General features: G+C 37.0%; 1 protein-coding gene and 1 long non-coding RNA gene across 2 annotated transcripts; one reads left to right on the forward strand and one right to left on the reverse strand.

Moving 5' to 3' along the window:
• Positions 1 to 5,030: 5,030 nt before the first annotated feature.
• Positions 5,031 to 5,370, reverse strand: LOC130501010 (uncharacterized). Its single transcript, XR_008939458.1, has 2 exons — positions 5,235 to 5,370; positions 5,031 to 5,122 (listed from the first exon to the last, which is right to left on the reverse strand). It is a non-coding gene; the product is annotated as an uncharacterized LOC130501010 (long non-coding RNA).
• Positions 5,246 to 8,291, forward strand: LOC108823584 (probable protein phosphatase 2C 73). The gene is made up of 7 exons (XM_056995920.1): positions 5,246 to 5,401; positions 6,047 to 6,357; positions 6,792 to 7,106; positions 7,206 to 7,323; positions 7,447 to 7,670; positions 7,751 to 7,962; positions 8,041 to 8,291. Exons 2-7 carry the CDS (start codon positions 6,112 to 6,114, stop codon positions 8,132 to 8,134), a joined length of 1,209 nt encoding a protein of 402 aa, XP_056851900.1. The 5' UTR covers positions 5,246 to 5,401; positions 6,047 to 6,111; the 3' UTR covers positions 8,135 to 8,291.
• Positions 8,292 to 14,064: the final 5,773 nt, after the last annotated feature.

Consider the following 14,064-nt stretch of genomic DNA (forward strand, 5'->3'; position numbering starts at 1 on the left):
TGCGAGTTGTATCCCTGACATTTATCTGAAATAATTTCAAATCCAAATCAAACGGTATGATAATAATCATAATATATATAATATAGTACTAAATCAATTTTCAGCGGAATTAATTGAAATCCAATAGAGTATATAAAAAAATTGGAATTCTAACTAGTAAATTTCACCTGCAATGTGCATATTGAAGTTAATATTATTTAGTACTACTAAACCAATGTATTGTTATTACAAACTGTATAAAGAATTTACGCCTTTCGGTAGAGATGAATAGGCTTCAAATAAATAAATAAAATAAAAAGACTTGTCAATAGTGTAGAAAAACAAAATTAAAAACATAGGGACTTTTTAATTTTACATGGAATTATATATAGAGTTTCTTATATATAAGAGCAACATTATCCCAAAAGTTTATCTCCCCATTTCTCATCTATTTTTATAATAATATAAGTTAAATAAATAATCAAAAAATAAATAAAATAATTGTGAATCACTAATATGCTAACACATGACACTAAAATCTCTTCTTATTTGGTCAAAATTTCTTTGTGAAGAAACATTCTTCAACGTTTCTTCTTTTTCTCTCATCTTTTATTATATTTTTTTTTTTTTACAGAAACTGCTTCAAAGAAACTATAGTAATGCTGCTCTGGCATCCACAATACAGGTCTTTAGCATAGGGTTTTTACCAAAAAAATAAAATAAAATATTGCATGGATCCCATTGTTTTTCTAAAAACGGGTCTTTAAAGTTGTTATATAAAGATCGATTTTCACTTGTTTCTTGCATTCTTTGCGGGTTTTTACTGACACGTAGTGGTTCACGATTGGTTCCAATCGACTTTTAATTTTTAAAATTTTTAGACAAAAGAAAATAAAAAGATCAAAAAAAAAATTCCTATGAAACCATGCTAGAGCTCTAAGCGTCGGTTAATAATTAACTAGTCATCAGCATTTTAGTCAAGGGCCAAGGCAAATACTAATCAGAGCGCTGCCTTTTATAAAAGTTAGAGCGCACTATTGCCAAGTCATTTCTGTCAATTTCATGTTTTTTCTTCCCATCTTTGGTTGGCCGGTAGTCAAAATTCGTAGCCAAATAATTCCTAAAGCATAATTTACAAAACCAGTTTTTTTTTTTTTTTGCCGATTAATAAATTTTATTAAAGGTCTGGGCCAAAAAAAAACTCAGCCCAAAATCCGAAACAGAAAGGCCAACCAAGCCGAGAACAAACAAACTAAAGCCCGATATGAAGGGCAAACGAAACCAGGCCCAAAGCCCAAACCCGAGACCACGCGTCTTCACCAAAGCCACGCGTCCAGTTTTCTTCTCCAGACCGCCACATGCTAAACCCACCGCTCGTACGTGCCACGCGTCAGCCATCAACCTCGTCGTCATCCACAGGCCGGAATTTACGTCGGAGAAAACAAAATGACTGATGTTTCGTCGGAACTCGCCGTTGACCAATCACCGCATCCAACATCATCACCGGACCTCCTAACAGCCAGAGAGCATCATCGGTACTGTGCGAGATCTCAACCGACGCCTTTAGAGTCACCTTCTTCCTCATTTGGCTTCCTTCATCGGAGAGCTTCACCACACAGCGGGGATCTCATCCTGAAGCGAAGCCGCTACACCATCGGGATATATCATCCCCGAAACGACAAAACCGATAACCAAAGCCGGCGGTCAGAGCATAGAAAGCCCCTGTCCCCGGAGTCAAAGCCGGCGGTGGAAGCTGGAAAAGCCTCTCATCCCGGAGTCAAACACAAAACCGAGAGTATCTCCACTCCTCGGAGTCGAAAAGCCAGCCGTCCACCGTAAGAAAGGTGCGACGCCGGAATCAGAGCCGGCCACACCATATCGAGAAGACCACCGTGTGCCGGAGACATCACCACCGAGAAGAACCACCACGAAAACTTTCTCTCTCTCTTAAACTTAGAAAGAAGGCAGAGCTTCTACCATTCCTCTCATGTATCATGTAGCATATTTATATTTAATTTACAAAACCAGTTAACATCAACTGACATCGGCACATATAAAAATTTATCATAAATCCTAGATCATATCCAGAGCCGTGCCTGACTAGAAGCTGGTCAAACACATGTTTGGGAACCAAAATTCAGATAAATAGTTTTAGAGACTAAAAGATGGAAAAAAAAGATGAAGGGGAAGAAGAAGAATAAAAGTATAATCAGGCCTGAGTATATAATTCAGTAAAAAAAATTTAGATAAATAGTTTTAGGGACTAAATTTATTGTAAGAAATGCCTACAACACAGTTGGTATCGGTCCGCTTTAGTATTCTAGGATTGCGGATTCAAACGCATATAAAGAATTTTGAATATTTTTCCGAGAAAATAGTTTATGGGCCAAAATAATTTTTATGCTTAAGGGTCAACAATATTCAGGTACAACCTTGATCGTATCCCAATAATAAATTCAACAATTAATTTGGACTTCGATCGAAATATATTTTGTTTAGAAAATTGACTGATAAACCTACATTTTAATCACATGTATTATGTATATTACATCAACTATGCTCGAATATTTAAATATGTACCTTTATAACAATATTTGTATATTTTACGTTCGTTGACATAAGGAAATATTGTTACCATGATAATCATATGCCGCAATGCCTAATAAAGTAGTTATATCAATCATAACATTACACACATACATATATATACTGTATGAGTTATTAGATTCTTCAATTAATTTGATTTTAAAACATTGTTTTGCTGTTATTCATGTAATAATTGCATAACCTTAAGTCCATAAAAGAATTGCAAAACCACAACAGAACTGTTGACATTCTCTTTATACGGATAATGTAAATAATATAACTGATTATTTTATTTTCTTGGTCATTTAATACATTCAATCAGAAACTACTTTTATTTTCTGGTTTCCACAGAAAAATAATTCATTTATTTGATCTACACATTTGATCATTTGACCTTTATTTGTTGGATCTATTTTGTTTGCCTCTTGATGCAACGATTGGGACACACTCATTGCTTAACCTATACCACAATTTTCATATCATCACATACACAATTTTTTTCTTTTCGTTTTATTATTGTTTTATTTATGAAAATAATTTCTTTATCATCGTCTAAATATATATAACATATTTTTAACAACATTTTAAATTCTGTAACAAAAATTGTTATAGTTGACAAAACAAAGCTTTAATGTCTGAAGAACTTATAAACATATCTCGTAGTTGTCGCTGTTAAGAATCCCAAACTGTATACTACAATTTGTTTTTAATCAAGGGCTTATTTGTGTAATAGCCATATTTGAAAGTGAAATTAAGTGAATAACAATGATTTTGACATAATGAAGAAACTAGCATTTGTACCCTAATTTATCCGGTAATGCCCTTCTTCTTTGCCATTAACCGGTAAAGATGTGTTTTGTGTAACCACGTAAAATGTAATATATGGTCAAGTATATTTATAAACTATTTTACAGAAAAGAAAAAAGAGCTATCCACGTCACACTTTATTGACCACATACATTACCTAAATGTTCTATTCCACCTGACCGAAATAGTATATAATTATAAATTCATTCATAACTTCTAAAAACTAAACACTACCATAACCCCTAATCACTAAACCCAAGACGAAAATATAAATCAAACTTTATCAACTAATCACTGAATTCTACACGAAAATATAAACCATAATCCAATGTCAATCCAAATCTTCCATAAACTAAATCTTAATTTTGAAATACCAGGAAGATACATTATCATTCTACATGAGGCATATAGAATAGAAAACGTGAAAATGTAGTTGAAATCTAAAATAAATGTATCAGTTAATCACTAAACTCAATGTCAACTACAATTGTACCAATTAAACCCTAAACCCTACACGAAAGTATAAACCCTAACCCAAAATAAATAACATAGTACATATTGGTGAAACTATGAAATGATTATGATTATATGTGAGAAGTTAATGCTGACTCCTACCATACCCCTTCTTCTTCAAATTACTAAACTCTAATCTCTAATCACTAAACACTAATTCAAATATAAACCATAAACCCAAATAGAATGAAATAAAATAAATAACTAGTACATATTGGTGAAATTATGAAATGTCTATGATTGCATTTAAGAAGTTAATTCTGACCCTAACCATACTCCTTCATCTTCAAAATACTAAACCCTAATCTCTAATCACTAAACCCTAACCCAAATATGAACCCTAAACCCAAATATCAAAATCTAAAAAATACATAATATTATGTAATACTAAACTATACAATATAAATTAAAATGCAATTTTTACAAATTAGAAAATATGTAACAATAGATTTAAGAAATTACGAACTATGAGCAAAAATAGAACACTTCTTATTAACCGTCAAATGGAATGGAACAAGACAAATAGTATAGTAACAGAATAAAACATATAACAAATATGAAAATACACATTGTCTATATTTCTAATCTATATACATCTAATAGAATAGAATATAATATAAAAACTGTTCATCTTTTTCCACATACGACGGAGATTTTCTGTAAATTCAAATACATACATGTTTGGTGTCTTCGTGATTGTTTCTTTTGAAATCTGGGAAATCTCTTCTTTCCGTCACAGACAAAACCTCCTAAACCGGTATGTTAGAAGAAATAATCTGCTAATAGCCGCTACCACTTTCTCACCGTCAATGTCGGAAGATGCCACAAGCGAAGATGATTGGAATAAGAATATGAAGAAGATGGGGAAGCTTTTCATATGAGATGGAGGAGAAAATGTGAAGTTGGATAAGACACGATTTAGTTTTGATAGATTAATAATTTTTTTTTGTAGCAGGTTGAACCGGTTGATGCAAAGGGTAATACAATATTAATATAGATAAATAACGGTGTGTATAGGTCTGGTAGGGGAAATAGCTAGTTGGTGAATTATGCTTTTTTCTGTGGTTATAGAATCCAATTTCCCTTTAATCAACCAGATTTATTTTAAAACATAAGCAACAACAAATATCTTGGAGACTTTATGATTAAAGAAAGGAAAATGTAATTATTGAATTTTCTTATTTTATATCATCCACAAAAGACCAAAGACATTGTCGTCCATTTCGTTGTCCTTTCTCTTGCAATAAGATAAATGACAGAGAGATCTATTGGAACACCGTACCAGAAATATTAACCTTTATTTATCAAATAATTTTAATTCCTATTCCTTACCTTTTTTTTTTCCTTACCTTAGTTGTTCCATTAAATGCGTTGCTTCCTCTTTGGAGCAATAAATGGATTCTGATAACGTTCTCTCGCTTCTATAGCTAGCTAATTCTTCTCCTTCTCCGTTGGGAGCTACGTCAGCTTTTCAGAGCTTACGTCATCTCTACAGCGTCTCTGAGCCATATCAAAGGTCTCTCTCTCTCTCTCTCTCTCTCTCTCTCTCTCTCTCTCTCTCTCTCTCTCTCTCCCCATACATCTAAGTAGATCCTGATTGGTCTGTGATAAAATAAAGAAGGTGAAGAGAAACCCTTTGCTGGGTTATGCCTTTTTCAGTAAATCTATGGAGATTAATTGTGTTTTCTTCTTTTAGCCTTTTAGGTTTAGTATATATTAATGCAACAACTTGCTCAAAGTTCTGAGACTGTTATAGATTTTTCTATTCCTTGCTAGTTTTTCCGGAAAAAGGAAAGGAAGGAATCTTGCTTGAAACCTTGCAACTTGTTTTCCTTTTCCTTACTTAGAATATTTCCAAATGTGTGCTTCTATAAATAGAAACTTGATTTCCCTTATAGTCAAATTGGTATTTTATATTCGCAACTTTTATCTCAAAAGATAATCTGAGAAGCTTGTTTCGATGGAATTCCATGTCAGACTTATGAATATTCTGCTACAATAATTAATATCATTTATTATGATTTTTCACCTTTAAATCGTTTGGACCTCTGTTTATATTTTTTCCCTAAAACAATTTATTATGATTTTTCACCTTTAAATCCTTTAGACCTCTGTTTATATATTTTTCCCTAAAATTTCGTTTTTTTTTTGTTTTCAACAGATATAGGATTAATCTTGAGCTAAACGAGAAAGTTGCTCATTGTTATCTTCTGGTGCAATTAAAGAATGGGACATTTTTCGTCGATGTTCAGTGGGTTAGCTCGATCTTTCTCGATCAAGAAAGTGAAGAACAATAATGGAACTAGCGACGCTAAGGAAGCTGCTGATGAGATGGCGAGAGATGCGAAGAAGAAGGAGAAGATTCTGAAATCATGTGGTTACGTTTATGCAGAAGGATCTAATAACTCCGCCTCTGTTTTCTCTAAACGCGGAGAAAAAGGCGTTAACCAGGACTGTGCAATCGTTTGGGAGGTATCTTACAACTCTCTTCAGTTACTAACCTTTTTGCCCGTTTCTAACTTTTTCTATTTTGCGTTTGCGTTTGTCTGCTTGGTTCTATGAATGTAACATCTTAACAGCCTAATAATGTTCAAGAAATAACTAGCTGTTGGTTATGTGCTTATAAGAAATTAGTGCTTAGGCGTTGCCTATACTGATTTTCTTATAAGAAGTTGTTTTGTTTATGACAAATTTGCCGCCTAGTGCCAAGGCCGAATTTTAGAAGCAACTATATTCACATATTCTATATGCGGTTTACTGCTTATACCATTGTTCTCGGTTATGAATCCGTCTTCTTATTCTGATAAAATCATTATTTAATTTCTGCGTTTGCGATTTCTTTCAGCTTCTTCAAACGCAGGGTTAGCTAATGATCGGTGTGTTAACAATTTATTTTTGTTAAACAGGGATTTGGGTGCCAAGAGGACATGATTTTCTGCGGAATATTCGATGGACATGGACCATGGGGTCACTATGTAGCCAGACATGTAAGAAACTCAATGCCTTCGTCGCTTCTTTGCAACTGGCAAAAGAGTCTTGCTCAAGCCACACTACTAGACCCCGAGCTAGACCTCGAAGACTCCAATAAAAAGCTCTCGAGATTCGACATATGGAAACATTCCTATCTCAAGACATGTGCATCAGTTGATCAAGAGCTTGAACATCACCGTAAGATAGATTCTTACAACAGTGGCACAACCGCCCTAACTATTGTCAGACAGGTAAAACATTAAAAAAAAATTGGTTTCCTATTTTTGGTTTAAAACTTAAAATTTCATTATATGTTTATCGATGGTTTCTTGATGTATATATATATGTAGGGTGAAGTTATTTATATATCAAATGTAGGCGATTCACGAGCGGTACTGGCCAGGGTTTCAGATGAAGGAAGCTTGGTTGCTGTTCAGCTCACCCTCGATTTCAAACCTAATCTGCCTCGTTAGTTTTCTCAACCTCTCTTAAGGAAATAAAAATAGGAAAAAGAAATATGAATCTTATTCTAGTAAAGTAAAATCTTGAGTCTTGATTTCTTGTGTTTGTTTTGCTTTTAAAAAAAAATAGAGGAGAAGGAGCGGATACTCGGATGCAAAGGGAGGGTTTTCTGCTTGAAAGATGAGCCTGGAGTCCACCGTGTGTGGCAACCGGACGCAGAAACACCGGGACTCGCAATGTCGAGAGCCTTCGGAGACTATTGTATCAAAGACTATGGGTTGGTCTCAATCCCTGAAGTTACTCAAAGGCATATCTCTGCTAAAGATCACTTCATTATCTTGGCTAGTGATGGGGTAAGTATCTACAAACCCACACATTATTTAAATTGGCAATGTTATTGACTAAACTTTTTTTTTTGGTTTAAATATCAAAGATATGGGATGTGATCTCAAACCAAGAAGCTATAGAGATCGTTTCTTTGACCACTGAGCGGCCTAAGGCGGCAAAGAGGTTAGTTGAGCAAGCGGTTCGGGCTTGGAAGAAGAAGAAACGAGGAATCGCCATGGACGATATGTCCGTGGTCTGCCTCTTCCTCCATTCATCGTCATCTCTCTCACAACACGCTCATCATACCACGACTTTGAAGTAAAAATTTGGTTGTAAATAGGTCAGAGATAGCGTTGCACATTCGTTCTGAAATTGGAAATACATTTTTTGTTGCAGCCATCACGAGTTGATTCATCAGTCTCATCGTGTTTCATTGAGTTATAAGCTGGAAAAAAAAGGAATGAATAATAAAGGAAGTAAGGAACCATAAAACAAAGATTCTTTCAATGTATAACATATTCATAAAACAGGAACATGTAATGGACTCAAGTGTGGAGTTCTGGTCCGCAATGTTGGGTGGGCCAAGCCCAATTTGGTTTAGTTTCAGTTGCTTGTAACTAAGTTTCTTGAATCTGTGATCTCTTATTCTTGCTAGGACCAAAGATCTTAAAATAGCAAATGTAAGTAGACGATGACTCTAACCTTAACACATGATATGTTGATATAAGAAGGGGCGTGCAGAGAACATATGCGCTAGATACGATTCTAAATTGCAATAGTATAGCTAAATCAACATGTGTAGACGCAAATGTATACTATATGGTAATTATTTTGAAGTTTTATATGGACCATAATATTTGAGGTGACACATGCTCACATATTCGTATTCTTTGTTTGGGAAGACAATGAACTCATCTTTGCATTTAATGTCATCATATGAACAAAATCCACAGATTAGGTGTAACTCTAAAGACCAATAAAATGTGAACATCAGCGTAAATTTTGCCCTATATAAGATCCTAACAACTCCTCGCCTTGTTTTAAATCAATCAATGTTTATATCATATGAAGTCATCGCACCACCACATACGTATATAATTCTCCACGGTTCACAATCTTCTTTGTATGTCTTGGTTATTTTTTACTATATCACTTATTGAGATTAAAAATACAGTTTTTGGCAAACTCTCTTCCTGAGATTAAAATCTGTACTTGAAAATGTTTTTTTTTCTCTACGTTGCTAGGTCTTCTTGAAACGAGTACTATCCAGTTACGTAAAACATTTTTTTTATCATGGTACACATATATTCGTTTTAAGTAGAGGGTATATATATAAATCTGGGTCCATCGATCCTCCCCAAGCCAATGGTCAATGATTAGAAGTCAATGGAGTAGGAGAACGTGAGAAGCGAGAATCTTGCCGCTTGTAGATGAAGGTTTGTGATCTTTCACCTTTGTCTTATTCTTTTTATATTCTAGGCGCAAGTCGGGTAGCTCTTATTCGGCTCAGGTATATCACAACCAACAATCTATTTTCTATATATTACTTTTTAATATATAGCATTATTTAATGTTGGCTTCTTTTATAGAAATATATATCTTTGGGCATTACATATAAGCTAAGATATTTAAATTGGGCATCACATCTAAGCCAATTTTTCCCTCTAATTTTCAAAGTTTAAACAGCCAACCTACTATTCTGTATATCATTATTCAAAACAATTTGAAATATAAGAATGAAGGTCGAAAGAGAAAAAATGTACCGACTATCTTACTTTTAAGATTAAGGACTATCTTATTTTAAGATTAAGTGTGTTTTGACAGGTGGTGGAACAAATATGAGTTTGTATATTAGTCAACCAAAATAAAACTCATATTGGTTCTATCTCCTGTTGAAGCCTACGTTAATCTAAATAAGACTTCCCCATATTCACCTAACCACACACACACGTATATTCCAATTATATTCCTATGTGTGATATATAATACTAATGCCCCATGTATTTCTTTTTAAAGATGAATGTAGCAACAAATGTACAAAAATCATTTTAACCGGCTTATACATTTGACATAAAGCCCGAAACATCTCTATGACTCCGGAGGTGGAGACTCCAAGTTCCACGCCGCCGGCTTAGAAAGAACAGAACCGTCGTCTTATCTTTGAAGGCGGTGGCGGATGGTTTTTTGGAAGGTGGTTCCGATTTGGAATCGGTGTTGGCGTATCGGTGAGATCTCGTAGTAGTACGGGTGAAGCTCTCCGATGGATGGTGTTGTTGACGCGGCTGAAACTTCTTCTCTCTTTGTGTTTGTGATTTAGAGCGTGGGATGAGATCTCGAACAGTCGATGGAAGTTCTTCTATGCTCGGAACGAAGAAGGCGATAGCGTGCATCTTGAAGTGGTTGGTGATTGCGAGCCGTTTCCCGACGGTGTCTCTCCGGCGGTTATCTTCGGCGCTCTCACCGGGGAAGATTAATGGGGAAGATTGGTGGGACACGTATCCTCTCGTTTGGTTGAGGGACCTACACGTGTTCCGGTTTCGTGGCGAAAACCGACGGTCTTTGTCGGGTTTTAATCTTAGACGCGTGGCTTGGTTTGCTGCGTGGGTTTCGGGTTGGGCTTCAGACCTTTTAATATGCTCTTTGTGTCGGGCTTTGTTGTAATCGGGTTTTCAGCGTTTTGTGTTCTCGATTTGGGCTTGGTCCGGTTGGGCCAAGTTCCTTTAATAATAATATATTTCTAGAGGGAAAAAAAAAACTACGCATACACCTCTTAGAAAAAACTAAACCATAAAGATCTATACTAAAAAATGTCTGAATATATATGTTTTAAAAATTCATGTTCCAGTGCGTTTCTATGCGTTCCTAAAAAATTTCAGATCCAAAAGAGTCCTGAAATATGATACGGAATTAGTCTGTTTCCTTGAACAAAAAGATTTTAGAGTATATGTAAGCCTAATTCGATGAAGGTAAAAAAGTATTCAACGAACAAAATACTATGCAGAATAAGACTTTAGTGGACAGTATATATGTTCTGTCCAAACAATACAATCCAATGAGAAAATTCGCAAAGGAGTTTATGTCTATTCTAAACATATGTCAACTTCTGAAGTAACCGTACACAAAGTACATAAATTTTTACAATGCAAGCATTTAACTTGGAGCTGGACTAGTATATATTAGTATTCAAAGCACTTATCAATAGGATATAGATTCATTAAATAGTAAAAATTGAAAATCGGATAACTCTGATACTAGCCAGCGTAAGTCTGACGTTGAAAACTTGCAGTAAATTCAGACATATTCCAACTATTTGACGTAATCGTTTTAAAATAATGGATAGGATTGGTCCAAAAATCTAAATCATATTCGAACTGAAAATATCGAATCTGTATCTAATATAAATTGTAAAAATATCCAAAAAATTTGGTAGGTGTTATGATATCATATTTGGAATTCTAATATAAAGTGTGAACAACATAGTAGCCGCTCCACAGTCATACTCTTCTAAATTTATCCATTGAATTCAACTTCATAATACACAGATTGAATTCAAACTAGATAGAGGAAAAATAAAACAAAAAGGTCAAATAGATTTTATAGATATGATGCAATCATTTTTTTTTCTCACGCTTTGGAAGAATCCTAGTTTTTGATTTGAGGGTTTATTGAGTGTAGCTTGCGATTTCAATCTTTTTGAATAAACATGCTGTCGTTTATTTCTTTTTCAATGAAACATGATATTTTATTTTAACGGGAGCCGTTCACTACAAAGATTACGAAGGAACTAAAACATTAACAAGAGTAAAATTAAAGATATATTTTGCAAAATTTTTAGTCGATGAATTATTTTACATTTTATCTTTGTCGAGGAGTTTATTTACCAAACATGTTGACAACATTTTTTTTACTAAAAGACCTATATATCTGAATTTGAACAGAATCCAGTAAGTCGATGTCAAAAATTAGAAAATTTGTAATATCCGATCTGAACTAGTATGTGAAATCTCAATCATAAGATTAGCAGCAATTGTCGAAAATACTAGCCATTTACGGGTCCCACGTAACTCTCAGGTCGTATCTGCTATCTGCCACGGCGATCCCGCCTATTCCCACGTCAGACAAAGAAGATGCTTTATTCGCTTATATGTATATATTTTATTATATTTTTCTTTGTTTATGTAATGGTTTAGGTCAAAACAGATAGGTACGGTCGATGCACGTTACCTGGGACCCGCAGAGGGTGCAGACCTAATTTAGGTACAGTCAAGTACTAATCACCTGCTCCTCATCCTACAATAAACCCACCACAAGCCGGTCTGATATCGCCACGTGTTTCACTAACAACCGTAAACGGATATCTAACTCAGAACCCCAACACTTGTTTCCGTACTGAACTAACGTCAGGGGCATTATCGTCATTACACTTATCTTCTTCCTCGTTTTATAAGACCACTTGAGGGAATCCCCAAATTGAAGTAAAGAGAGGTTCGGTTTTTGTGATTCCCACCGGAAAACCCCGAAGGTTCGACCAATCGGAGTGATGAACCCGAGATCGAAGACCCTTAACCCGATTCGGATCCTGGATAAACCGGTTCACCATTCTCTACTCTATCTCCGAGCCGTCTTCCTCTTTATTCCGACTTAAAAAGATCCGTACTTTTTTTTTCTTTCTTCTTTTACTTTCAGACCAAAACTAAAAGTAAAAACACGTACTTTGTCTCTTTTTTTTTTTCTTCTTGTTCTGTCGCAAAATGCCGCTGTCTCCATCAGTTCTATCCGTTCTGTCGGAAGATCTTCTCGCTCGCGTCTACGGGTTCCTAGACCCTCCCTGTCGGAAAACATGGCGACTCGTCAGCAGAGAGTTTCACCGAATCGACTCGCTGAGTCGCACGTCGATCCGCGTCCTCCGAGTCGAGTTCCTCCCGGCGCTTCTCTCCAACTACCCGAACCTCTCCTCCCTCGACCTCTCCGTCTGCCCCAAGCTCGACGACGCCGCCGTCCTCCGTGTTTAAGGTGAGTTTGGTCAACAAAAAGTAGAAGAACTCAAGAGTGGGATGAACAGAGACGTTTTATTAGAGTCGGAATAACGAGGGTACAAGAGTAAGAAAGCCGGCTAGTCGATGCTCGGTGAGATCCTAGCCGGAAGTACAAGAGAGCGGCGAGATACAAAGAGAATAAAGGAAACCCTAATCTTGCCGCAAGTCTGTCTGTCTATGTGGTGATGCCTTTCTTTCCTGTCCTCAACTCCTTATATAGTCTCCTAGGTCGGTTGGCTTTGACCTAATCCGTCCCCTTCGTTATGGGCCTTTTGGCTTAAAGGCCCAGTCGAGAAGACTGCTCGGCCCGAGCCGCCTGATCGTTTCCATCGGCTTCTCGTCGTTCAGCTATAGAGGTCTCGAGCCGAGTCGCGGCTCGTCAGAAGCCGTCTCCGAGCCGGTCATCCTTTGAATGGTAGTAATGGGCCTCCTATTCGCTGGGCCTTGTGGATGGTGCCAATCCATCCCCAACAGTAAGTCCCCCCCTAGTTCGTTGTCGAGCAGCTGGTCGCAGCGAATTAGTGAGTTAGGGCTCGAAGAATAGGAGGTTTGATAGTCGGTTCCTTTGATTTAACCGAGGAACCGCCGGCGGAAAGAGTTCCGGATGTTCCCGAACGAACAACCGACCTATCGTACGCTCGATGCCTCAGATGAACTCCTCTGAACCGATGAATCGACTGTGCCGGTTTTTGATGTGACAGCGAACCATCACCGGTTTTCGATCGAGAAGCTGAAACGTCGCTAGGGTTTTTTGTCGGGAATCCGAAAGGTCGCGTCTGAGTGTGACGCGCGAGCCCGCCGACAGGCCCAATTAGGCCCGCTTAGGGCTAATGATGGCACCTCGTGGGAGGCGCCTTCACTCTCTCTATAAATAAGAGGTCTCTCTCGAGATCTCTCTCATTCTTCTCTCAGTTTATCAGGTACTTTCTCTCTCTACTCCTTATCTCTCTAGCTTTTGCTCTCTGTTTTAGTTCCTCTACTCGATATGTCGACGAGCAAACAACTTTCTCGAGAACAAAAGGGAAAGATGATTTCGAGCACCACTGGTCCCGATAGTGATCTGGAGAGGGTTCGCGGATCCGGCGATAGCGTAGAGGAGGCTCATCGCGAGGCGATGATGGATACCGAGAACATGACCCGAGAGCAGCGTATGCTCGTCTCGGTAGCGATGGTTCAATCTCGCGCAGACGATGACGGAGGCGATGGCTCTCCTGACGACGGGATGACTCCCTACTGCTTCTACCCGGGAAATATTTTCGAGGAGCAGCGCCGACTCGATCCGTCGCGAGCTCGTCCCCCTGTAGTTGAGGGGCAAGACTGGAGGAACGTTTTACCGACGCGATCCACATTCGAGTCGGTGACGAAGCTGCTGAAGAGAGGCAAG

The sequence above is a fragment of the Raphanus sativus genome, unplaced genomic scaffold, assembly GCF_000801105.2.
Source record: "Raphanus sativus cultivar WK10039 unplaced genomic scaffold, ASM80110v3 Scaffold0080, whole genome shotgun sequence".
NCBI lineage: Eukaryota > Viridiplantae > Streptophyta > Magnoliopsida > Brassicales > Brassicaceae > Raphanus > Raphanus sativus.